The sequence below is a fragment of the Pagrus major genome, chromosome 9 (genome assembly GCF_040436345.1).
Source record: "Pagrus major chromosome 9, Pma_NU_1.0".
NCBI lineage: Eukaryota > Metazoa > Chordata > Actinopteri > Spariformes > Sparidae > Pagrus > Pagrus major.
This window is the reverse complement of record NC_133223.1, coordinates 34,726,266-34,753,777: the sequence shown is the minus strand read 5'-3', so window position 1 is coordinate 34,753,777 and position 27,512 is coordinate 34,726,266. Positions and strand designations below refer to the sequence as shown.

The window sequence follows — 27,512 nt, the reverse complement described above, 5'->3', positions numbered from 1 at the left end:
TTTTATTGACAGTAATAATAATGTAAGATCATTTGTGCATTGTAAAGTCTGATGGCAGCAGGTTGAATGATTTCCTGTGCTGTTCCTTTAGGCAGCAGGTTGAATGAGTCTGTTGCCTGTCCAGAGTTTTGTGGAGGGGGCGAGAGAGATTGTCCATGAGCAGCAGTTCTGCCAGCATCCTGTCCTCCACCACCTCCTCCAGGGAGACGAGCTCAGAGCCAACAACAGACTCTGCCTTCTTGATGAGTTTGTTCAGTCTGTTGGCGTCCCTCCCTTTGATGCCTGCACCCCAGGACACCACAGCCAAGAAGATGGTGCTTGCAACAACAGACTGATAGAACATCTGGAGCATCTGGTTGCAGACATTAAGGACCTGAGCCTCCTCAGGAAGTAAAGCCGGCTCAGGCCCTTCTTGTAGACTGCCTGTTTGTAGACCACTCCAGTTTATTTTCCAGCACAACACCCAGGTATTTGTACGATTGCACAGTCATGTGTACGGTTGATCGGTTGGTTGGTTTGTCAGCAGGATTGGACCAAAACTGTTGAACACATTTTCCACAGACTTCAGATGGAGGACAGGATGGATTCAGGAATGTTTTCACACTTTTTGAAACATTGTGAGATCGGACGTTTATCAACATATTGGTTGATGTCTCAGGGTATGATGCATGGATTTGATTAAAAGATATCAACATACATCATATAATACACAGAGAAAGCAACTTTAGTTGTGACCATGCCTTCAACCGGACTTTACATAAAAGAACATTATTCTCAGTGAAGTTCTGATGAATGAGAAGGAGCTGATCCACTGACTGAGCCTCACTCACATGTTGTTCCTCTATTCCTTCAGGAGGAAGACCAACGATACCATGACTGTCCACACCATGTGTCATAACCCCACTCTGCCACTGGAGGGCGTCGACCCCAGGCTGCTGCTGAACTTCACCTCCAGAGAGTGTCACATGACCCCACAGCCGGCAGACGACGGCGTCATGATGGTCTGTGGCTGCCACGGAGAACACGAGTGTAACGACAAACTGATGTTCGACAAGGGAGCCAACGGTGAACACATGATGGAGGGATGATGGATGAATGATGGAGGAATGGTGGATGGATGATGGAGGAATGATGGAGGAAGGATGGAGGAATGATGGAGGGATGATGGGATGGAGGGATGGAGGGATGATGGAGGGATGATGGATGAATGATGAATGATGAAGGAATGATGGAGGGATAATGGAGGAATGATGACGGGATGATGGATGAATAATGAAGGAATGATGGAGGGATGATGGATGAATGATGGAGGGATGATGGAGGGATGATGGATGAATGATGAAGGAATGATGGAGGGATGATTGATGAATGATGAAGGAATGATAGAGGATGATGGATGAATGATGGAGGAATGATGATGGATGAATGATGAAGGAATGATGTAGGGATGATGGATGAATGATGGGGGATGATGGAGGGATTATGGATGAATGATGGAGGAATGGTGGATGGATGATGGATGAATGATGGAGGAAGGATGGAGGAATGATGGAGGGATGATGGAGGGATGATGGGATGGAGGGATGGAGGGATGATGGAGGGATGAGGGGATGGAGGGTTGATGGATGAATGATGAATGATGAAGGAATGATGGAGGGATAATGGAGGAATGATGACGGGATGATGGATGAATAATGAAGGAATGATGGAGGGATGATGGATGAATGATGGAGGGATGATGAAGGGATGATGGATGAATGATGAAGGAATGATGGAGGGATGATTGATGAATGATGAAGGAATGATAGAGGATGATGGATGAATGATGGAGGAATGATGATGGATGAATGATGAAGGAATGATGTAGGGATGATGGATGAATGATGGGGGATGATGGAGGGATTATGGATGAATGATGGATGAATGATGGAGGGATGATGGATGAATGACGAAGGGATGATGGATGAATGATGAAGGAATGATAGAGGATGATGGATAAATGATGGAGGAATGATGGAGGGATGATGGATGAATGACGAAGGGATGATGGATGAATGATGAAGGAATGATAGAGGATGATGGATAAATGATGGAGGAATGATGAAGGAATGCTGTAGGGATGATGGATGAATGATGAAGGAATGATGGAGGGATGATGCATGAATATGGAGGGATGATGGAGGGATGATGGATGAACGATGAAGGAATGATGGAGGGATGATGGATGAATGATGAAGGAATGATAGAGGATGATGGATGAATGATGGAGGAATGATGAAGGGATGATGGATGAATGATGAAGGAATGATGTAGGGATGATGGATGAATGATGGAGGGATGATGGATGAATGACGGAGGGATGATGGATGAATGATGAAGGAATGATAGAGGATGATGATGAATGATGGAGGAATGATGAAGGGATGATGGATGAATGATGAAGGAATGATGTAGGGATGATGGATGAATGATGGAGGGATGATGGAGGGATTATGGATGAATGATGGATGAATGATGGAGGGATGATGGATGAATGACGGAGGGATGATGGATGAATGATGGAGGAATGATGGAGGGATGATGGAGGAATGATGGATGAATGATGGATGAATGATGGAGGAATGATGGAGGGATGATGGAGGGATGAAGGATGAATCCTGGATGAATGAATGGATGAACAGATGGATGAATGGATGAACAGATGGATGAATGGATGAACACATGGATGAACACATGGATGAATGGATGAATGAATAGATGACTGACTGACTGAATGAATGGATGGATGATGGATGGACAGATGGATGAACAGATGGATGAACAGATAAATGAATGGATTAATGAATAGATGAATGAATGGATGGATGAACAGATGAATGAATGGATGACTGGATCAACAGATGAATGAACAGATGAACAGATGACTGGATGAACAGATGAATGAATGGATCAACAGATAAATTAACAGATGAACAGATGAATTAATGGATGAATGAGGGGATCAAAAGATGGATGATGGATGAACAGATGAATTAATGGATGAACAGATGGATGAATGGATTAACAGATGAATTAATGGATGGATGAGGGGATCAAAAGATGGATGATGGATGAACAGATGAATTAATGGATGAACAGATGGATGAATGGATGAACAGATGGATGAACAGATGGATGAATGGATGAACAGATAGATGAACAGATGAATGAATGGATGGACAGATGGATGAATGGATGAACAGATGGATGAGCAGATGGATGAACAAATGAATAAATAGATGAATGCATGGATGAATGAATGAATAAATGAATGGATGGATGAATAGATGGATGAACAGATGGATGAACAGATGTCAGTACTGTCTCTGTCCCTCAGGATTCTCTAAGCTGCACAGTAAGGATGTGATCCCGGTGGTCGTGGTCAGTCTGGTTCCTCCTGTGCTCGTTGCCATCGTTGCCACAGCCGCCTTCTACTTCTACCGCACTCGCCGCTCTGACAAGCCGGACCCTCCTGCACGCCCTGGCTGGCCCACCAAACGCACCCCGGAGCTGTACCAGGCCTTCAACCTTCCCTGTGTGGGAGGGGCTCGGGGGGATGGTGGAGTAGGTGTGATTGGTCCTGGTGAAGGGGAGGAGTCTAACGCCAAACATCCCAACAGTGACATCATCAGTACCACGACAGACTGGCAGGGCCATCGGGCTGAACCACTGCCCATCAAGCTGGAGGTCCTGGTGGGCAAGGGGCGCTTCGCAGAGGTGTGGAGGGCATGCCTGCTGCAGGGGGAGACTGGTGGAGTCAACAGCTATGAAATGGTGGCGGTGAAGGTGTTTCCTGCTGTGGAGTATGCCTCCTGGAGGAACGAGTGCTCCATCTTCTCTGACCCCAACATGGAGCATGAAAACGTGGTTCGGTTCCTTGCCGCTGAGGAGAGAGGCCTGCTTGGCCACACCCACAGGAAATACTGGCTGGTTCTGGCCTATCATAGCCTCGGGAACCTGCAGGACTTCCTCACAGCTAACACGCTCAGCTGGGGAGAACTTGTTGCCATGGCAGCCAGCATTGCTAAGGGGTTAGCTCATCTCCATAGTGACACAGCACTCAGTGGGGCTCCTAAGGTAAGATCAGTCTGTTAGCTGTGGATGTTCAGTTCACTAAATACTGACATCATGAGAGAAACAAGTTCCTGTGTTTGTTCTTCACCTGCTGATGTCAGAGTTTTTGATGGTGCTTCTTGCTGGTTTGCTGGTTGCCTGTGTTGCTGGTTGACTGTGTTGCTGGTTTGCTGGTTGCCTGTGTTGCTGGTTACCTGTGTTGACTGTGTTGCTGGTTGTCTGTGTTGACTGTGTTGCTGGGTGCCTGTGTTGCTGTAGGTTCCAGTTGCCCATCGGGACCTGAAGAGCAGTAACATGGTGGTGAAGAGCAGGATGGAGTGCGCTCTGTGTGACTTTGGTCTTGCGTTGAGACTGGACCTCTCCCTCACAGTTGATGACTTCGCCAACAGCGGACAGGTAACTGTACAGGTGCAGTTAATTAATGGTTTAATATGTCACACAGTTCATAATCTGATTGGCTGCTGTGTGTCATCCTGTCCAGGTGGGGACAGCTCGCTACATGGCTCCTGAGGTTCTGGAGTCCAGGGTGAACCTGGAGGACCTGGAGGCCTTTAAACAGATGGACGTGTACTCCATGGCTCTGGTCCTGTGGGAGATGGCGTCCCGCTGCACCGCCATCGGTGGTATGAGCTCCTCCATTTTTCTACATTATATATGTGTCTTTTTATCTGCAGGAGAGAAGAGGCAGAACTGAGAGTCCTCTAAAGAGACAACTGTACATCAGTCCACACGTCTCTGAGGGGAAATAACAGGAGTGACTGTAGGTCCATTGAAACATGTCTGTAGATTTAGTTCAATAATAAATCACTGTTAGCAATAGTAGCAGTGTGGCATTCAGGTTTGGCAATGTTGGTACGTCCACCACAGTGAAATATCTAGGGATCAAATGGATGTAGGCTACATTCATGTTCTCTCGAGGATGAAGCCTCCTGACTGTCCCTGCAGCTCTTCTAGTGCCACCGTCAGGCCACGACTGTCCCTGCAGCTCCTCTAGTGCCACCGTCAGGCCACGACTGTCGCTGCAGCTTCTCTAGTGCCACCAACAGGTTTCACTTTTCCCTCCATCACGAGATGGATTGGAACAGACTTTCATGGGCCCCAGTGGATGAATCCTGGTGAATCAGTTTGACATGCATGGTTCAGATATGCATGTTAATGTTGCTCTCAGGCTGAATTGTAATAACTTTATTGATCTGGACGAGTGTTGGGGCTTTGGTGACAACAGAGACATCTGTCATTGCCAAAGCCCCAACCTCATCCAGCAGTTGTGGAGTCCAGTCTTCTGTCTCTTTTAGCTGTTTCTGGTCTCCAGCAGCTCCTGAGGGAAATCTCTGTGTCTTTAGCTGCTGAACGCTCTGCTGTGTTCACCAGCTGCCCTCTGACTTTCTGTCTGCTGTTTGTAGCGGACTCTGACTTTCTACAGCTTTGTGTCTGAAAACAACACGATGACAAACAAATATATGAACATGATGGGTGTGTGTGTGTGTATGTGTGTGCAGAAGTGAAGAGCTACGAGCCAGCGTTTGGCTCTAAGGTCTGTGAGCAACCCTGCGTGGACAGCATGAGAGACCTGGTACTGAGAGACCGAGGACGACCAGACATCCCGACAGCATGGACACAGCATCAGGTCAGAGACAGACAGATACAGACAAATCAGATACAGACAGACACATATACAGATACAGATACAGACAGACACAGATACAGATACAGATACAGACAGACACAGATACAGAGACAGACAGACACACAGACACTGATTCAGACAGACACAGATACAGAGACAGATACAGACTGTCACAGATACAGACAGACACAGATACAGACTGACACAGATACAGAGACAGATACAGACAGACACAGATACAGACAGAGACAGATACAGATACAGAGACAGAGACAGATACAGAAAGACACAGATACAGACTGATAAAGATGAATATACTACAAACTGACAATCCAAACAGGAAGACACAAAAAATCTGCTGCCCAATATGTGTCAACATGCACACCCTGAGACACACACACACACACACACACACACACACACACACACACACACACACTGTATATACTGTATATATAATTAATGTAAATCAATCTTGGTGTTGTGTTTGTGTTGTTATTTGTTATGTTATGTCCGAATGTTTGGACAGATGCTTTGGCAACATTATTGTTAAACTTTCATGCCAATGAAGCCCCTTTGAATTTGAATTTTACAGAGACAGAGAGGGAGACAGACTGACACAGATACAGACAGAGACAGATACAGTCTGACACAGATACAGACAGAGACAGAGACAGATACAGAAAGACACAGATACAGACGGAGACAGATACAGACAGAGACAGATACAGACAGAGACAGATACAGATACAGAAAGACACAGATACAGACAGAGACAGAGACAGATACAGACAGAGACAGATACAGATACAGACAGACAGATACAGAGACAGATGCAGATACAGACTGACACAGATACAGACTGACACAGATACAGACAGATACAGATACAGACTGACACAGATACAGAGACAGATACAGACACAGATACGGACAGACGCAGATACAGATACAAATACAAATACAGATACAGACAGTTACAGATACAGAGACAGACTGACACAGATACAGACAGATACAGATACAGACTGACACAGATACAGAGACAGATACAGACTGACACAGATACAGATACAGATACAGACTGACACAGATACAGATACAGACTGACATAGATACAGACAGATACAGACTGACATAGATACAGACTGACACAGATACAGACAGAGACAGATACAGACAGAGACAGATACAGATACAGACAGACAGATACAGAGACAGATGCAGATACAGACTGACACAGATACAGACTGACACAGATACAGACAGATACAGATACAGACTGACACAGATACAGAGACAGATACAGACACAGATACAGAGACAGATACAGACACAGATACGGACAGACGCAGATACAGATACAAATACAAATACAGATACAGACAGTTACAGATACAGATACAGACTGACACAGATACACATACAAATACAGATACAGACAGACACAGATACAGACAGATGCAGGACAGCAAGTCGCCAATGTGGCTGTCCTTTTTGCGGCTAGGTCCACGAATTTAGACAGAGCGCAGCATATTGGGGGTCTGTTTTGGTCCGCCAATATGACGCCTCAGAGGGTACACTTTTAGCCGCCTCCATTGCTATGTAAATCCAAGATGTCGATGTGCTGGCAATTGCGTGACATGGGCAGAGGTATCGATGACGTGTGCACTGTTGTGCGACCCACAGCCGGGAGTTTTAAAAGCAGGAAACAGCTGATCACAGCAGTCAGTTCATCACTTCATCCGCGGACGTCAAGATGAGCGCTGAGATCCGGGAGATGCTAACCATCACAGCCGAGAGAATCATTAACAACCAGATCACAGGGACTGTGAAAGATGGTATTTTGTACGAAAAGATCGCCGAGGAGCTTAGCTGACGTAGCTTTCGCCGAGGGAAAAAGTAGTTGTTTTACGTAACTGTTCACGCCTAACTTCGTGCTTCACGTCACGTCACATGTTTACGCCTACCCCAGTGGTGGCTTTTTTGCAAAGGAGGAATATTACACCTACGTTTCACATAGACAAAGTGGCAGATTGTAGCCTATACCTGGCTGCAAATGTGGCACATTTTCTAACTAAAAGGGGCTACAGATACAGATACATACAGACACAGACACAAATACAGATACAGATACAGATAGATACAGACAGACACAGACAGACACAGATACAGACAGATACAGATACAGATACAGACTGACACAGATACAGACTGACACAGATACAGACAGAGACACATACAGACTGACACAGATACAGACAGAGACAGAGACAGAGACAGAGACAGATACAAACAGATGCAGATACATATACAGATATAGACACAGATACAAACAGATACAGGTACAGATACAGATACAGACTGACACAGATACAGACAGAGACAGAGACAGATGCAGACACAAATACAGATACAGAGACAGAGACAGATACAGACAGATGCAGATACATATACAGATACAGACACAGATGCAGACACAGATGCAGAAAGATACAGACAGATACAGACACAAATACAGATACAGACTGACACAGATACAGATACAGACAGATACAGATACAGATACAGACTGACATAGATACAGACAGATACAGACTGACACAGATACAGACAGAGACAGATACAGACAGATACAGATACGGATACAGATACGGATACAGATACGGATACAGACACAAATACAGATTATAGACAGATACAGATACAGATACAGACAGATACAGACACAAATACAGATACAGACAGATACAGATACAGATACAGATAAAGACAGACACAGATACAGACAGACACACAGACACAGACACAGATACAGACAGACACAAATATGGATACAGACAGACACAGACAGATACAGACAGATACAGGTACAGACACATACAGACAGATACAGACAGACACACAGACAGATACAGACAGACACAGATACAGACAGACACACAGACACAGATACAGACTGACACAGATACAGACAGACACACAGACACAGATACAGACTGACACAGATACAGACATATACAGATACAGATACAGACTGACACAGATACAGACATACACACAGAGACAGATACAGACAGACACAGATACAGACTGACACAGATACAGACAGATACAGACATATACAGGTACAGATACAGACAGACACAGACACAGACTGACACAGATACAGACATATACAAAGACAGATACAGACAGACACAGATACAGACAGATACAGAGACAGATACAGACAGACACAGATACAGACTGACACATACAGACAGACACACAGACACAGATACAGACACAAATACAGATACAGACAGAGACAGATACAGACAGAGACAGAGACAGATACAGAGACAGATACAGACAGAGACAGATACAGACAGAGACAGAGACAGATACAGAGACAGATACAGACACAAATACAGATACAGACAGAGACAGAGACACAGACAGATACAGATACAGACAAATACAGATACAGACAGAGACAGATACAGACACAAATACAGATACAGACAGAGACAGAGACAGATACAGACAGATACAGACAGATACAGACACAGATACAGACAGAGACAGATACAGACAAATACAGATACAGACAGAGACAGATACAGACACAAATACAGATACAGACAGAGACAGAGACAGATACAGACAGATACAGATACAGATACAGACAGATACAGACAGAGACAGACACAAATACAGATACAGACACAAATACAGATACAGACACAAATACAGATACAGACAGAGACAGAGACAGATACAGATACAGACACAAATACAGATACAGACAGAGACACAGACAGATACAGACAGATACAGATACAGACAGAGACAGATACAGACAGATACAGATACAGATACAGATACAGACAGAGACAGAGACAGATACAGATACAGACACAAATACAGATACAGACAGAGACACAGACAGATACAGACAGATACAGATACAGACAGAGACAGATACAGACAGATACAGACACAAATACAGATACAGACAGAGACAGAGACAGATACAGACACAAATACAGATACAGACAGACACAGACACAGACATAGATACATATAGACTGAGAAGCTCAGATTGTTACCCAGAATTCATGTTGTCTGCTGTCTGACTCTAAGTGTCCTCTGTCCTCCAGGGGATGAGTGTGTTCTGCTCCACCATCACTGAGTGCTGGGATCATGACCCTGAGGCCAGACTGACAGCTCACTGTGTGGTGGAGCGCTTCACCGCCCTGCAGGAGGAGGAAGAGGAGGAACAGGAGGAGGAGCAACAACAGGAGGAGGAACCGCAGCGAGAGGCTAGTGGAAAGGAAGACGGACGGAGAGAAAAGGACTCAGAGGCACCAGACAATGATCTGTTCGTCTCCACTGCTGCTTCCTCATCTTCCTCTTCCTCCCTCCAGAGTCCACAGACAGACTCACAGACAGATGAGGTATCCCATGATTCCCTGCTTCACTTTGGTTCTGTGGTGTGAGCAGTCAACTCGGAACCATGAACTCAATTTAGAACCAATCAGAAGTGAGCAGGTGATCATGTGATGAGACCTGAGGACATCAGTCATGTTCTGCTGGCAGAGACTGACTTTTTTTCGTATTGGAGCTGGTCTCCATGTTGTTGAATCTCTCCTGTGATGATCTTTATGATAACCTCCAGGTGGACACGGAGAGTTTTCCTGTGTTTAAACTAAGATTTTCATCATCAAACTGGAGCTGCTCTGAATCTACAGACAAGAATTAATCTGATTTGCCAACACAGAAAAATGGAGAAAATCTTACACTGTTATTTGTAGATGGCAGAATATGAACACAGAGGATCCGATGACTGACACTTATTTTCCATCCAGCAGGAAACACAAACACAGAAAACCACTAAAAACACACAATCTACAGAATATGATGCTCATGTTGAAATAAAGTTTGTTTTCTGTTCCTGATCAGAGATTCATGATTCTGTTTTTGTCCATCAAACACTGCAGTACTACTACCACACCGCACTAATACTCTTGCCTAAACTCATGCATGTAAAAACCTTACTTCAACTACTGAATGTATTCAAAGTATTAGCATCAAATATACGTATCAAGTATCAAAAGTAACAATACTTTAGTAATACTCAGAGAGCATTTCTCTGATGATGCTTCTGACTGAAACTGAGCGAAGTAGGATTTTTATATGCAGGACCTTTACTTGTATTGAGTGTTTGTACTTTGTGATCTGAGTACTTCTTCCACCACTACTGTCATGTTTGTTAAATATGAAGTAAGCCGTTTGCCCCTGTTTCCAGACTTTATGCTAAGCTAACCTAGCTCATATTAACTGTACAGACATGTGAGTGGATCTTCTTCATACATGTGTTATTCCTTTAACATATGAAACATGTGAACATGTTTACACAGTGATAGATTTTCAGGAGAAACTGGTGGACTTTTTTTCCTGAACAAAAACTATCAGTTGAATTTCAGAGAGGAAACACATGAAAGAGCAGCTGAAAACCACCAGAACTCTACAACAATGTTTTGAAGTTTTGTGTTCTGGTGGTTTCCAGAACTTTTTAATGTGCTGCTGATTTTCTCATTTGGGTCTGAAAAAGTCAAAAACCACAACAGAGACAGGAACACCCTGTTATTATTTATGACGAGAGAACAGAGTCCTGCTGCTCCCAAGTAGCCGACATACTTACTGAAGTATACAGACATCTACACATACATACTGAAGTATACAGACATCTACACATACATACTGAAGTATACAGACATCTACACATACATACTGAAGTATACGGACATCTACACATACATACTGAAGTATACAGACATCTACACATACATACTGAAGTATACAGACATCTACACATACATACTGAAGTATACAGACATCTACACATACATACTGAAGTATACAGACATCTACACATACATACTGAAGTATACGGACATCTACACATACATACTGAAGTATACAGACATCTACACATACATACTGAAGTATACAGACATCTACACATACATACTGAAGTATACAGACATCTACACATACATACTGAAGTATACAGACATCTACACATACATACTGAAGTATACAGACATCAATACAAATACACAGAAACTCAAAATGAAACATGTTACAGAATCATCTGAACCAGAGGCTACAGGCAGCAGAGCAACTACTGAATGACTTCTGTGCAGTTCAACTTTAAATTGTTGCTGATTAATTTTCTGTCAGTCAGCAGAACACAATTTAATTTAACTGGACTCAGCGACTGAACAGGATATTAACCAACACTCTTTCTGAGCAGACAAGAAGAGGAGTGGATCGACAGGAGGATGAAGGTGGTCAGACAGACACAGAGCCTCCTTCCTTTCACCATCAGAGGCTTCAACATTCAGCTAAACTGGAACAAACACAACTAATCACATTTACCCCATCTCTGAAGTTAATTAAGTTTTAGTGTCTGTCTGTCAGTGTGGGAACCAGCATCACACACAGGAAGTCAGAAGTCTGCACCAATACAGAAGAAGAAGAGTTTATACGTTGTGTTAATAGACTGTAACTATATGATCAATATTAATGATTGTTTATAGATTTATCGGTTAAATTTAAGAGTGTGTTCAAATTTGTTTAGTGTTCAAAGATATATATCCATATACATATCCTCACCAACAGCCCTCATTATACTCACAGATGATGTTTTATGGATGCTGGTCATCTATAATCTTATTTCTTTATCAACGCATTTTCTAGCAAAAGGTTTTTTGTTCAGTTTTGTTTTGTGTCTTTGTGGGTTTCAGTTGGCAGAAAAAGTACCCCGGCGCCCTCTAGTGGATAAATCCAACCATGACAAGAGGCAGAGAGAAACCCAGGATGAGTGACTGCCACTGTTAATAGACGATCTTTGTAGCCCTGTGCCTGTTTTTGTACAGAAATATTCCTCTGAGTGACGCCTCTCGCGGACAGACGATCCTCGTCTCTTCCGGTCCTCTCAGCTGACTCCCGGTACCGAACCAGGAGATTTTACCTTCTACCGGCCGGTGTTTCTCCTCCTGCGGCTCTTCTCTTCTCTGTTTGCCGTCAGGACTTTTTGCGGGATGTTAACATGTTGTGATTCAGCCTGCGAGCGATGAATGAAACGAGTACCGAGCGGACCGGGCCGACGGAGGTTCTGTTGACGTCGGGCTGCCGAGCCCCGCTGACCGGGCCGGTGGGAGGATGGAGCCGAGGCTGAGCGGGGATGGCAAGCCGTCCGTGTCCCGGTTCCTCGGCTCGGCCCTCATCTTCTCCATCCTGGCTGTGGTAGCGAGCTGCCACGGGACGTGCAAACACCGAACCCCCGCTCCCAGCGAGGTGAGCCCGGTCCGGCTGAGCTGGCGACGGAACCGGCGCTGAGCTAGCTAGCACGTTAGCTGTGGTGGCTAATTAACGTCTGTTCAGTGAGCTGAGATGTGACTGCGCTGTGACACTCGCTGTAGTTAACCGCGATAACTGTATAATACGAGTTCAGACATCAAATGTAAGAACGCTGCAACATGCTCAGCTAACTGCTCAGCTAACTGTTCAGCTAACAGCTCAGCTAACTGCTCAGCTAACTGTTCAGCTAACTGCTCAGCTAACTGCTCAGCTAACTGCTTAGCTAACTGCTCAGCTAACTGCTTAGCTAACTGCTCAGCTAACTGCTCAGCTAGCTGCTTAGCTAACTGCTCAGCTAACTGCTCAGCTAACTGCTCAGCTAACTGTTCAGCTAACTGCTCAGCTAACTGTTCAGCTAACTGCTCAGCTAACTGCTCAGCTAACTGCTTAGCTAACTGCTCAGCTAGCTGCTTAGCTAACTGCTCAGCTAACTGCTCAGCTAACTGCTCAGCTAACTGCTTAGCTGCCCTAATGAGAGTTACAGTGCAGTTAGCCGGAGACGAAGCTAAGTTGTTACTCAGAGGTTTAATGTGTGAAATGACAGAAACAGTGTTTTACAGCTTCTGTCAGGAACAAAGTATGAAAGTGTTTATTAATCAGTCTTAACTCTTCATCTTTATCCTGTCTGTCTCCCCTAGCAACAGCCACAAGAACACTTCCTGGTGGGGTACTTCACAATAAAAGCACGTTTAAAACACTCGTTTAAATTTAACACTAAATTGCGCCAAAAATAGATCAAAACACTCTGTGAAATATTTTGTATGATGTTAATTAATACTACTACTACTACTACTAATAATAATAATGATAACATATGTAAGAATATTTTGATAGTCACTCACCAATACACTGAAAAATACCTTAAGCAAAAACCAGTATTGGATTTTATCATAACAAGTTGAACTAGACTGAAAAAGGACCAAAAAGTTTCAACCCAACAGAACTCAACTCACCACGTCTCAGTGAAAGCTGAACACTGTGACTTTATTATCAGACTGTAGCTTCAGATAGATGGAGCAGATAAACTGACAGCTGAGTTTATAATTGATTAAAATCACAGTGTCAGCTGTGATCATGTTACCCAGCCTGAACCTGGAGTGTTTATTACATGTCAAACTGCTCAGTCTGTCTAAATGTCTCTCATCATGTGTTTGTGTGTTTCAGGTGGTCCATCATGTGCACCTGAAGCCTGAACGTTTGACTAAAAGAAGCTCTCCTGATGACCTACAGCTCAAGATAAAGATCATCTACGACTACAGCGTGGACCAGTGAGACCTGCAGCAGCTCAGTCACATATAAACATATATATAAAGACATACAGTATATATCAGCTGGTAACAGCATCATGGTCACCAGAAACTGACAGTTAATTGTTAAAGTTATACAAGCCATGACGTCAGTGATGTTTCCTGTCTCTCTCCACAGACTTCCTGCTGACAAGAGGAGGCTGGTGAAGGTGAGGAACACCTACACACCTCTGTCCTGTCAGAGGTTTCTAATGTCCTCCTGCTCTACAGGGGGCAGTAATGAGCCAGAATCACAGAGATGAGCCAGTAAAGGCAGAGAAGAAGACAACTTTCATCCAGGCAACCATGAAGGATTAACATGACCATAACTTGCACGTGTGCACACTACAAAAAAAAAACCTCTACAAGGAACATTACAAGCTAAAATCTTTATACACAGAGGTTGTTTTTTTTTCTTAAGTTTAGATCCAACTTTTAGAGAATTTGTATTTCTAGACAGTTTAAAGGTTCGTCTGATGATTTCAGCAGTTTAATTGTGGTTGTTGGCAGCCTCTAGTGGCCATCAGAGGAACTGCAGCTCAAACATCCAGCCAGTCTTATGTTGTTGTTGTTGTTGTTGTTGTTGTTGTTGTTGTTGAGTTGTTTTGAGCTAACATGTAGTTTTAGCTCTCAGCTCTTTGCAGTGATGCAGATCTGTACCTCCACACATCCTGACATCACTGCTGGGATACCCAATCAATCAGTGAAACTGTGTGTGTGTGTGTGTCCTCAGGATAAGCTGTTTCCTCAGGCCATTGATTACCTGCAGAGAGCATTCAGTGTGAGGAGGAGGGTGGGGCCTGTGCTGCTCAGCAGGTGAGTTACCTGTTGGTTTCTGTGTTAGAGACACACAGTGAGCCTCTTCGAGTCGTGTACAGACAGACAGTTTCTCCTCAGGTCAAACACTCTCACAGGATAGTCTGTGCAGTCAGACTTAAGACATTTGTTTGAGTTCATAAGTGTGAATAGGGGTTACTTTATTGGTCTCCCAGGGAGAAATTTGTCTCGGAGATAGGGAAGAAGTTGCAGCACAAAAATGACATACAATAAAAACAACATGCAGTACAAACGTACATCAGGTTAAAAGACAGTGGTGGAATAGACACAGACTAACACTGGATGATCCTACACATATACTGCCATAAATATACATCCACACAAGCATTCACATAAGCATTCGCATCACATCACCTCACATCACCCTCACCATATCACCATGTCAGCCTACCAAAACATTCATTCTGTCATAAATATAGGTTCAATCACACATCCCAGCACTCTATCACAGCATTCATTCATTGATCTATTCACTCGCATACATCCATACACTAGCTGGAGTCATGAATGTACATTCATTTCCATATACACATATACACACATATACACACATGTATACAGAACCATCACATTCATTTCTGGCTGTCAAGAAGCTTGGTTGATACAGGAACAAAGGAGTGTTTGTATCGATTGTGCCTGCACAAGGGGAGCTTATATCTCTTCCCTGAATTCAGAAGAGCATATTCACAGTTCAACACATGAGCACTGTCTGATAAAATGGCATTTGCCTGTCTGATAGTCGCCTGCTCAAAAAGGTCCTGTGGACTAAGGGGGGGTATTATTCCCATAATCTTGCCCGCAGTTCTGACTAGGCTTGAAATCTCAGCTCTAGATTTAACTGTTAAATTACCAAACCAGCTGGTGATACCATAACGGAGGACTGACTCAATTGTCGCTCTGTAGAAAATTAACATCATATTTTTACAGACTCCAAATACTCTGAGCCTACGTAAGAAATGAAGACGCTGATGGATTCTGGCACTGACATTGGCAGCCTGTGTGCGCCAGCTCAAGTCGCTGTCAACATGTACTCCTAAGTACTTAAAGGTTTTCACCTGCTCAATGTCTTGGACATGGATGGCCACAGGGCTTTGGTCACCAACTGATCTAGGATCAACTACATTTCTACAGGATCTCTACAGTTTCGGTTGTGTTAATTTGCAGCAGGTGCGCATCACACCAGTTGACAAACTTGTCAACCGCAGTTTGGTGAACACTTAAATTTGCATTTTTGGTGAGCAGGCTAAGAATGACAGTGTCATCAGAAAATTTTACTATGAATTGGTTTGGCTCAGAACTGACACAGTCGGTGGTATACAACGTGAATGAAGAAAGCAAGATCATAATCAATAATCAATAAATCATTAGTAAATAGTTCTTTGATGAGTCTCAGTGTCTGGTTTCCCCTGTGGATGTTATGAACCTCACTGAGGACATGAAGAGTTGGAGGGGATGTTGAGAAGCCTTTATGATCCTATAGTTTCTAACAGCTGACATTTCTTAAAGGTGCAACATCTTTTAATAAATGCTTTTCTTTATGATGATCAGAGCTGAAACAGTGTGTTTGTTCTGTAACAACGTCACAGAGTTCATTAACATCAGTCCTCGGTGTCCCTGTCGTCTCAGACAATGTGCCACCAACCAGTACCTGAGGAAGAGAGATGACCCTCATCGTTACTGTCAGGACGCCTGTGCAGACGTCACCCGCTGTGGCCCCGTCATCGTCCCACAGCACCACCTGCAGGTCAGGACCGGCCACAGACAGTAATAACGTTTATTTGTAGTTACGAGGTGATCAACAAAATAAGATACCAGACAAATGTCGTGCAAAGAAAGACAATCGTTAATAAGTAAAATAATGCTAATAAGAGCTAATTGTCAGTGCACACAGAGTCCACCTGAGGCTGATGTGATGTCATCAGTTCTGCAGGTATTCATTTAGTATATATATAAAGTCATAAACCAAAGTATTGGACACATTAGTGTGTTGACCTGATGAGGGTTAGGGTGAAAAAGAGGATCACCACAGTTATTAGGATTCATTGTTGGAGAGCCGTGAACATCCGACGGGACGGGACGGGACGGGACGGGACGGAGCAGGACAGCCAATAGCTGTTGAGATAATTTAGTCTGGACCAAAATGCTTTGTGCCTTCTTTTGGTCAAACTTTGCTTGAAAGACATGATGTGGGACAGGTTTATTTGCTGAACATCTGTAATGTTTATTAATGTCCAGTCTTTATGGAGCAGATGTCACAGACTGATACATAATAAAGACAATAAAAAAAATAAGCTCATTTGTAGAATATGACTACATATACAAAGACTGATCCTGTGGGACACAACAGGACAGGAGGGCCTGCCAGAGAGCTCCTGCTGCTGAAGTGTGTGTTGAACCAGTGAAGGATCTCCATGTTTAACCATTCATGTGGAGCTCAGTGATGATAGAGTCCTGACCCTGAGGCAGAGGAGTAGAGAGAAGAATGAATGAAGGAGGAGGTCAGAGGGACTGATGGAGGATAAAAGAAGGTTAATACTGGATGTTAATGTCATTGTGGGTCATGTAGACGCTGTGCAGGAGCTAATAATAGTTGTGTCATCTCTTCTTCTGCTTCCTGCTGAATATATGAATCCTATAATACAGAATGTGAAGGTCAGACTCTGATTTATTATAATGTGAGAAGGTTTGTGTGTTGTCCCTGTGGAGGAAATGACCTTCAGACTCCGTCCCTCTGATACACCTGTCCTCTGTGACCTCCTGTCTCAGCAATGTAAGGTGTGCAGTGAATCAGGGAAGTCCTGTGGCCCTCTGGGGCCCCCTGATGGTCCTGGAGTTGAAGGGTCAGACTTTGTGCTGTACGTCAGCGGGATCACCACCGAGCGCTGTGGACAGGAGAACATCGTGGCCTACGCTGCTTACTGCCAGCTGGAGGCAGAGCTGGACAGGTGAGGAGAACACCCGTAGACTGGTGATGTATCACGTGTCATCATCATGTCACCCTAATTATTATAATGATACTAACTGACAGGAAGTTGTAACTGTCTCACCTGTCCTTCAGACCGATAGCGGGCTACGCCAACCTGTGTCCCACCATGATCTCGTCTCAGCCTCAGGAGTTTGAAGGGATGCTGTCCACCGTCAAACATGAAATCATCCACGCTCTGGTCAGTGTGGTCACATGTCTCATCTCCTGTCACATCACACATGAAGCTGGATTCACCCTCAGTAGATTTTAATATGCAGTTTATACAAGTATTGATGCCACACATGTAAATTATTTTCTCCTCTTGATGTTTTGTAGTGATCCATGTTAACCATATTGAGAACAGACTGTCTGAGTTCTGTGTAAATGAAGTCAGTGTGGTTCCTCCTCCGTCCACCAGGGGTTCTCAGCGGGCCTGTTTGCCTTCTACCATGATGATGATGGTAAACCTCTGACTCCTCGCTTCGCCAGCGGCCTGCCCGCCTTCAACGAGAGGTGATGTCAGACTCCACCTGATCAGAGACCTTCTCAGTCTGCTGAGATGAGTGTGGTTCCCTCACATGTTGGTACAGAGACAGTTCAAATTTAAACTGCAGTTTACTGAATTAAGAAAACACGCTGGAGATTCATCTAGTTTAATGAGTTTAAAACATAATGAATTTAATTCAGTCAGCAGTACGACAGGGAGGTTAATGATAGTAAATGAGAGCAGCAGAGTGGAGAGTTCAACATGACTCAGCAGTTATTGTCTGAATATCGGCTTTAATATGAGAATTCACTGTGTGTGTGTGTGTGTATGTGTGTGTGCGTGTGTCAGTCTGGGTCTGTATCAGTGGAGTGAGGCAGTGATCAGGAGGGTCAGCAGGCTGTGGGACATCAGAGGAGGAGAGATGGTCCGACACCAGGTCCACGTCCTCGTCACGCCTCGAGTCGTGGTGAGAATCACTTTCAACATGGATACACATGTTTATTTATCTGAAGGGAGATTTCCCCCCGACATGTGACAGTAGATAGAGCTAAATGTGGTCTTGTGTCTGTTTCCAGGAGGAGGCTCGCAGACATTTTAACTGTCCCATCCTAGAGGGGATGGAGCTGGAGAACCAGGGAGGGACGGGGACAGAACTGAACCACTGGGAGAAGAGACTGCTGGAGGTGAACACTGTTTATTATGTTTAACTGCGGACAAAGTTTGAGTTTCTCCTTGTTTCTAATATTTCTCCTCCTCCATCAGAATGAGGCGATGACAGGCTCCCACACTCAGAACCGGGTGTTCTCTCGGCTAACTCTGGCCATCATGGAGGACAGTGGCTGGTACCGGGCCAACTACAGCCTGGCCCAGAGGCTGGACTGGGGCCGCGGCCTCGGCTGTGACTTTGTCATGAAGAGCTGCAAGTTTTGGATGGACCGCCAGAGACAGAGGTCAGAGGTCACAGTCACACTGTTTAACACTGCTGTTCACATCAGGTGTTTGTAGAGAATGAAAGACCCATTCAGACTATCAGAGGGTTAGTCTGAGGAGGATCAGTCAGACTATCAGAGGGTTAGTCTGAGGAGGATCAGTCAGACTATCAGAGGGTTAGTCTGAGGAGGATCAGTCAGACTATCAGAGGGTTAGTCTGAGGAGGATCAGTCAGACTATCAGAGGGTTAGTCTGAGGAGTATCTGTCCACACTTACATTTATCTAAATGCTGATTAAGTGTGTTTCTGACATCTGACATCTCGGCTGATATGAGCTGTTTTTTACTGTAACTGGTGAAAGTGACGTCAGCTGTGTTTAAACATTTTGAAGTTGCTTCCTCATACAGCCCAGTAGTGTTTTTGGTGTGTGTGTTGTACCACACCTGTAGTATTGTAATGTGTGTGTTGTTGCAGACGTCACACTGTGACTCCGTTCTGTGACACGGTGCGAGCATCTCCTCTGCAGCTCACCTGCAGACAGGACCAGCTGGCTGTGGCCGTCTGTAACCTTCAGAGATATCCTCAGGAGCTGCCGCCGGAGTACCAGGTACACACACACACACACACACACACACACACACACACACACACACACACACACACTCTTTAAAGGTGGAGCCAAATCTGTTCGTTGCTATCAAGTACCAGTTGAACATAAAATCAGTTGGTGCTAAATGTTGGTACCTGAGAAACACCTGGATGAGAGAGTAACACCGTAACAGTGGAGGCAGAAAACTCTCCAAAACACCTTCATCAGGGGAAGACTAAAATATATGAGGAGGAGCCACAGAGGAGGATCTCTCTACCAGGACAGACAGACAGGACATACATCTGTCACATCTATTCCACTGTAAACTGTACAAACTGCAGCCTTCTGATACTGTAATCTACACTGTGTACTATGTATGTTACTGTGTGTGTGTGTGTGTGTGTGTGTGTGTGTGTGTGTGTGTGTGTGTGTGTCAGTACTTTGAGAGGATCCCTGATGTATCAGCTGATCAGCTGTCGTTCTTCGGTGGTGCTGTGGAGATTGCCGACTTCTGTCCCTTCAGTCAGGAGTTCAGCTGGCACCTGAGTGGAGAATATCAGAGGAACTCGTACTGCAGAGTGACCGAGAACCAGCCAGGTAACTATTATACTACAGGTAATATATACTGACACACCTGAATACCAGCCAGGTAACAACAGTATGCCCAGGTGTGTCAGTCTGGGAACCAGCCAGGTAACTATGACACTGATTACATACAATATACTGACACCGCAACACTATGCTGATCCAGGTGACTGGATGAGAACCAGCTGGAGCAGCAACACACTCAGAAGACAGAAAAAATACAAACGTTAAATGAGACTAAAGTTTCACTGCTGAAAGATAAACTCTGAACTCACTGCCATACTGTCAGTAACTGAGTGTGTGTGTGTGTGTGTGTGTTCAGACTGGTGGAGGAACTACGGAGCAGAGCAGTATGGACCAGACTCTGTATGTTTGTACCAGAAGTCAGCCTTCGTCATGGAGCAGTGCACCAGAAAGATGACCTACCCTGACTGGGGCTCCGGATGTTACAAGGTCCAGTTTACTTCATACACTTCATATTCTTCATACAGTTCATATACTTCATACACTTCATATTCTTCATACAGTTCATATACTTCATACAGTTCATACACTTCATATTCTTCATACAGTTCATACAGTTCATATACTTCATACAGTTCATATACTTCATACACTTCATACAGTTCATATACTTCATACAGTTCATACACTTCATATTCTTCATACAGTTCATACAGTTCATATACTTCATACAGTTCATATACTTCATACACTTCATACAGTTCATATACTTCATACAGTTCATATACTTCATACACTTCATACAGTTCATATACTTCATACACTTCATACAGTTCATACAGTTCATATACATCACACAGTTCAGTACATACATTTTATACAGTTCATACACTTCATACAGTTCATACACTTCATACAGTTCTTATACTTCATACAGTTCATATAGATCATACACTTTATACACTTCATCCATTTTATACACTTCATATACTTCATACACTTCATATACTTCATACAGTTCATACACTTCATACAGTTCATACACTTCATACAGTTCATATAGTTAGAATAGAATAGATAGAATAGATATTTATTGTCATTGTTTCAAAAACAACGAAACATGGATAGCAGCTCTTTGACAAATAAATATAAAATATAAACAAGTATAAAAAAAGATAAAAATAGTATTAAAATATATACAACAAGATAAATAACATGAGGTTCAAGTGAATATTGACACAGGTGATTATTTAAATGAGGTGTGTGAGGGGTGGTAGTGGAGGGGTTATTGTACTTCAGTTCAAGGGTGGGGGTTTATTGCGCTGGTGTGAAAGTCTTGAGAGAGTGAGAGGTGAAGGGGAGGAGGGGGATTGTGCATTTCACTGCCTGTGGGAAGAAACTGTTCTTCAGTCTGTTTGTTCTAGACCTGATAGATCTATATCTCTTCCCAGAGGGCAGGGGGGAGAACAGGTAATGTCCGGGGTGAGTGGGGTCCTTAACAATACAGCTGGCCTTCTTTTGGAGTCGGCCAGTGTAAATGTCTGTGAGAGGGGGTAGTGTCCTCCGCTCTGCTGCCCTCACCACCTGCTGCAGGTCCTTCCTGTCCTGTGTTGTGCAGCTGGAGAACCACACCATGCAGCAGTAGGTCAGGAGGCTTTCTATCGCTGACCAATAGAAGTTGGTCAGCAGGTGGTCAGGGAGGTGATCGTGCTTTAGCTTCCTGAGGAAGTCGAGTCTCTGTTTGGCCTTCCCCACCTGATGAGAGATGTGAGTGGTCCAGGTGAGGTCGGCCAAAATGTGAACCCCAAGGGACTTAAAGCTCTGTGTGTTTGGATTTCCGGAAATCCACAATCAGATCCTTGGTTATTGAGGTGTTTAGGTCCAGGTTATTGTCCAAACAACATTCTGTCAGATGCTGAATCTCCTCCCTGTAGGCTGACTCGTTATTTGTTATCAGTCTTACTATGGTTGTGTCATCAGCACATTTGACGATGGTGTCGGTGGGGTGGGTGGGGGAGCAGTAATGGGTGAAAAGGGAGTAGAGTAGGGGGCTGAGGACACACCCCTGTGGTGTGCCAGTGTTCAGGATGAGAGTGGATGATGTGCGGCCTCCCATCTTGACGTTTTGTGGTCTGTTGCTGAGAAAGTCCAGTATCCATGTGCACAGTGAACTGCCTAAGCCCAGGTTGCTCAGTTTGTGGATTAGTTTGTGGGGGATGACCGTGTTGAATGAGCACTCTTACATACACTCTTACATACATGTTGGGCTGATCCAGGTGTGTAAGGGCTGTGTGGAGTGCTGTGTTGACAGCATCCTCTGTTGACCTGTTCGCTCGATAGGCAAACTAGTGTTGGCCCAGGTCAGCAGGGATGGCAGATTTGATATGAGAGAGGATGAGTCTCTCAAAACATTTGGTGATTATGAGGGTGAGAGCACCTGGGCGATAGTCATTAAGGCAGTTCACTGTACCTTTCTTTGGGACTGGTATGATGGTTGCTGACTTCAGGCAGGTGGGGACTGCAGACTGTAGTAGCGAGAGGTTGAAGATGGTGGTGAATACCTCTGCTAGCTGGTTTGCGCAGGCCTAGAGATTCCTGCCGGTGACTCCGTCTGGACCAGCTGCTTTCCTCGCGTTGACTCTGCGCTGGGTGGATCTGACCTGATGTTTGTCCAGCTGAATGGCGTTGACCTTCCCTGGTAGTGCCGGATGTGTGTCAGCAGCAATCCGGCGGTCAAAGCGAGATAAGAAGTGGTTGAGGGAGTCTGGCAGTGTGCGGTCTGTGAGGTTAGTGGCTATGTAGCTGTCCTTATAGCCGGTCAGAGTCTTTATCCCCTGCCACATGCTTCTGGAGTTGTTGCTGTTGAAGTGCTCCTCTATGCGCTGCTTGTACCTGCGTTTGGCTTCATTGATGCCTCTCCTCAGGCTTCGCCGTGCTTGTTTGTAGACCTGCAGGTCCCCAGACTTAAACACAGAATCCCGTGTCCTAAGCAGGGTCCTCACCTTGCCGTTGAACCACGGTTTCTGGTTGGGGAGCACTTTAACAGTTTTTGTCTCTGACAGTCTCAGCACAGAAGTTTATGTATGAAAGGACAGCTGACGTGTGTCCCTCCAGGTCTGTCCCCTCAGAAAAAACATCCAAGTCTGTGTCCTTGAAGCAGTCCTGCAGGGCTGAGGTGGCTTCCGCAGTCCATACTTTGACTGTCTTCATAATTGGTCTTTGTCTACAGCTGAGAGTTTTGTATGCTGGGATCAGAGACAGAGACAGATGGTCTGAGAGTCCTAGATGTGGCAGAGGGCTGGCTTTGAATGCTTTGGAGATGTTACAGTAGACCTGATCCATAGTGTTATTTTCTCTTGTTGGGAAGTTCACATATTTGTGGAGTTTCAGCAGGACAGACTTCAACTTGGCATGATTAAAGTCCCCTGTCGCTATAGCAATGCTGTCTGGGTGAGCCGACTGGTGTTGGCTAATGGAGTGGTGTAGCTTCTCCATGGCTAGCCTGGCGTTAGCTTGCGGTGGTACATAAACAGCTGTGATAGTGACCGATGTAAACTCCATTACCATTACATTACCATCACACATTGGTTTAGCCTGTGTGAAGTAATCCATAGTCGCAGCTCGTCCATTTTGTTGTTTAGCGACCGGGTGAGAAAGAGGCTTGGGATGGTTTATGGGGTTTAGCCTTTAGCTTAGCTTGAAAGGCCCCCCCTCTTACCCCTCTTCTGCTTTCTGTGCCGCTGTCGCCTGCGCCATCTTAGTGGGGGGGTGATGAGCTCTGTGTACGGGGGAGAGCACCGGATCTCCGGGGGTATGAATTCCCAGTTGTAGCTGTCCTTATTGCAGAGGTAATAATAATCCACAGCCGTTAGCAGACCGGCTCTGCTGTACTGTACATGAGCGGCTGCTAATGTACTAGCAAAAACACACAAAAAGAACACAGCAAAAACAAAGTAGTCAAAACTGGAAGAGCGCCGGGCTGCTGCATCTGGACGCGCCGCGATCTTGAACTTCATACACTTCATACTCTCCATACATACAGCCCTGATGTCTCCAGGTGTCCTGCTCATCTCAGACTCTGTCTTTAAACTTGTCCTGATGTCTCCAGGTGTCCTGCTCATCTCAGACTCTGTCTTTAAACTTGTCCTGATGTCTCCAGGTGTCCTGCTCATCTCAGACTCTGTCTTTAAACTTGTCCTGATGTCTCCAGGTGTCCTGCTCATCTCAGACTCTGTCTTTAAACTTGTCCTGATGTCCCCAGGCGCCCTGCTCGTCTCAGACTCTGTCTCTAAACTTGTCCTGATGTCTCCAGATGTCCTGCCAGTCTCAGACTCTGTCTTTAAACTCGTCCTGATGTCTCCAGGTGTCCTGCTCTTCTCAGACTCTGTCTTTAAACTTGTCCTGATGTCTCCAGGTGTCCTGCTCGTCTCAGGGTCTGGTGGTGTTCATTCAGGATCGGTCCTTCCTGTGTGTCCGTAAAGGTCAGCTGCTGAGCGTCAGCGTCAGAGTCAACGACTGGGTCTATAACGGCGTCCTGGTCTGTCCCGCCTGCACCGACTTCTGTGATGACTGCCCCCTCCCCCACCAGCTCCCGCCCATCAACACCTCCAGGAGTAACCCCATTGGTCAGTGTCACCTGTCAACACATGTTTACAGACGGATGTGTATGTGTCTGATGTTGTGTTTGTTTGTTGTGTCAGACCCGTGCTCCAGCTCTCCTGGTCTGGTCGTCACTCTGTGGCTCCTGCTCATCAACCTGCTCCCCCTGCTGGCCGGACTGCTGCTCTGCAACTGCAGCTGATACACACACACACACACACACACACACACACACACACACACACACACACACACACACACACACACAAAGGTAGCTGGACACTTTGACACATTTCCTCAGTTCTTCTTCATCCTTCATTGTTTTCTTCATTTGTTCCTCAGGACCTCCTCCTCCTTCTCCTCTTCCTGCTCCTCCTCCTCCTCCTCATCTGTATCTTCATCTCTCTGTCAGGGATGTTTCTTACCGATGCCTCATTCAGGTGCAAAATATCTGGAACATCAACAACCAATCAGATCGTTTCTATGGCTCAGACGGGCTGGACTCTGTCTCCTGATTGGTCTGAGCTGCAGCTGATTTCAGATCTTCCTGATGCTTCATCAGACTGTTTCCTTGCTGCTGCAGTGACTGAAGAAGAAGAGTACTGATCTCTGATCTGTTCTGGATCAGATCTATGTGAAGACGATGATGAAGCGAATCAGACTTCAGCTGCCTGTCGTCTGTGAACCCGGAGAAAACATCACGGAGTCGCTCGCTGACAGGAAGTGAACTGTACCATTCATCAGGACACTTCAGGTCCAACTGTTGCTGTGTGCATCTGGACGGATATAACACTACACTTTGTTTTCAATCATACTTTTAAGTTGAAAGGTCGGTGAACTTCCTCTGAATGAGACAACATCAGGATAGAATAAACATGTCAGAGAATATTAACCCTGACAGGACTGAAAACAGATTCTAGTTCAACAAACTTTATTTTATTTTAACATAATGACCTCAATATTTAATAACAGTGTAGAATTTATTACTGTAGATAAGATTTGGTTCAGTTTTCAGACCAACCTGTTGTCTCAGTGAATCTGACGGTGCTTCATATCAAAGAGTTTAACATTAGATATTATATACTGTTACAGGACAGTATAATTAAAACACTGTGTGTGTGTGTCTGTCTGTCTGTGTGTGTGTGTATGTGTGTGTGTGTGGTCAGTGACTGTGGAGGAGGAAGGCTGCGTTCACTGTCAGCGTGTTCTCACAGGTTCATCTCAACTCACTTCCTGAAGAGGAACGATCGGTGACATCTGAGGTTTCTCAGCAGGAGGTGAACCTCTTAATGAACTTCCTGTTTTAATCATCACTTCCTGTTAACGTCCAGCCTGTGTGTTGTGTGGATGGTGGAGAGACGACTGATGAGTATTTTTTATCTGAAGTCAGTCCAGATGAGTTGAAGCTCGGTGTGACAGCAGGCAGCTGACGTTTGACTCCACAGATCCAGATAACGATAACGAGCATCTTTGAGTTGCGTTCTCACCTCACATGTTGTGTTCTCTTCTTCTGTTGTATTTACTTGTAGCTCGTTAGTTCATGTTTACCTTCATGGTTTGATTATGTTTGGATTAAAAACAGTGAAGAAGAGCTGGCCTTAATGTTGAAGGAGTGTTTTTATTAATTTATAAAGTCTGTCTTCAGTCCGTCTCATCCTCGTGTCCATCCACCTCCTTTATGTTTCTGTTTAATGAGTCAACAGGAAGTCTGGGCGACTGTTTATCAACAGGAAGTGGAACATTTGTTTGTTGGAAGTTTTATATGAACAGTTTTATTGATGCACTGTCCATCTTTACCGTTAGTCATCAGACTGAGATTATTTTAAAGGGGCATTTCACCCTGTTGTTTGTCTGCAGGAGATCCTGTCTGATATTTTAGTGAAGACGACTGAAGCGGAGTCCAGAACTCACTCTCTTTAAATCCAATCTTAAAGTCGGCTTCAGTTAAACTCCAGATGGTCCAGATGTTTCCTGTTGTCCATCAATCAAACAAATGTTATTGATCTTTATTGATTTGATTTGTTTCTTTCTTTGTAGAAAAAGGGCTGCTTTTTAAGACAAATCAACTCTGAGACATTTGTCCAAATAAATGCTGTCTGGATCGCACAGACGTCCGT

At 44.6% G+C, this 27,512-nt stretch overlaps 2 protein-coding genes across 2 annotated transcripts in view; both read left to right on the top strand.

Moving 5' to 3' along the window:
* Positions 1-10,623, top strand: part of tgfbr2l (transforming growth factor beta receptor-like) — a 23,333-nt gene extending 12,710 nt beyond the window's left edge. The window contains exons 3-8 of the mRNA XM_073473882.1: positions 854-1,065; positions 3,377-4,116; positions 4,372-4,509; positions 4,595-4,736; positions 5,613-5,740; positions 9,886-10,623. Of these exons, the coding sequence (XP_073329983.1) occupies positions 854-1,065; positions 3,377-4,116; positions 4,372-4,509; positions 4,595-4,736; positions 5,613-5,740; positions 9,886-10,224 (1,699 nt within the window). The 3' untranslated portion in view covers positions 10,225-10,623. The remainder of the gene's footprint in view (positions 1-853; positions 1,066-3,376; positions 4,117-4,371; positions 4,510-4,594; positions 4,737-5,612; positions 5,741-9,885) is intronic.
* A 1,967-nt stretch (positions 10,624-12,590) lies between these two features.
* On the top strand, positions 12,591-27,501 carry lmln (leishmanolysin-like (metallopeptidase M8 family)). Its single transcript, XM_073473939.1, has 17 exons — positions 12,591-13,090; positions 14,318-14,421; positions 14,579-14,609; positions 15,173-15,255; positions 16,903-17,020; positions 18,043-18,221; positions 18,335-18,440; positions 18,660-18,754; positions 19,077-19,194; positions 19,304-19,411; positions 19,491-19,678; positions 20,133-20,265; positions 20,685-20,844; positions 21,155-21,285; positions 25,211-25,421; positions 25,497-26,224; positions 26,562-27,501. Exons 1-16 carry the CDS (start codon positions 12,956-12,958, stop codon positions 25,595-25,597), a joined length of 2,001 nt encoding a protein of 666 aa, XP_073330040.1. The 5' UTR covers positions 12,591-12,955; the 3' UTR covers positions 25,598-26,224; positions 26,562-27,501.
* The last annotated feature ends 11 nt before the right edge of the window (positions 27,502-27,512 follow it).

Bases quoted from the DNA above. Each gene is read 5' to 3' on its own strand.
- lmln (XM_073473939.1), top strand. From the start codon at position 12,956: ATGGAGCCGAGGCTGAGCGGGGATGGCAAGCCGTCCGTGTCCCGGTTC. The intron at 18,755-19,076 runs GTGATGTCAGAC...TGCGTGTGTCAG, and splicing joins CTGCCCGCCTTCAACGAGAG to TCTGGGTCTGTATCAGTGGA. The intron at 19,412-19,490 runs GTGAACACTGTT...CTCCTCCATCAG, and splicing joins GGGAGAAGAGACTGCTGGAG to AATGAGGCGATGACAGGCTC.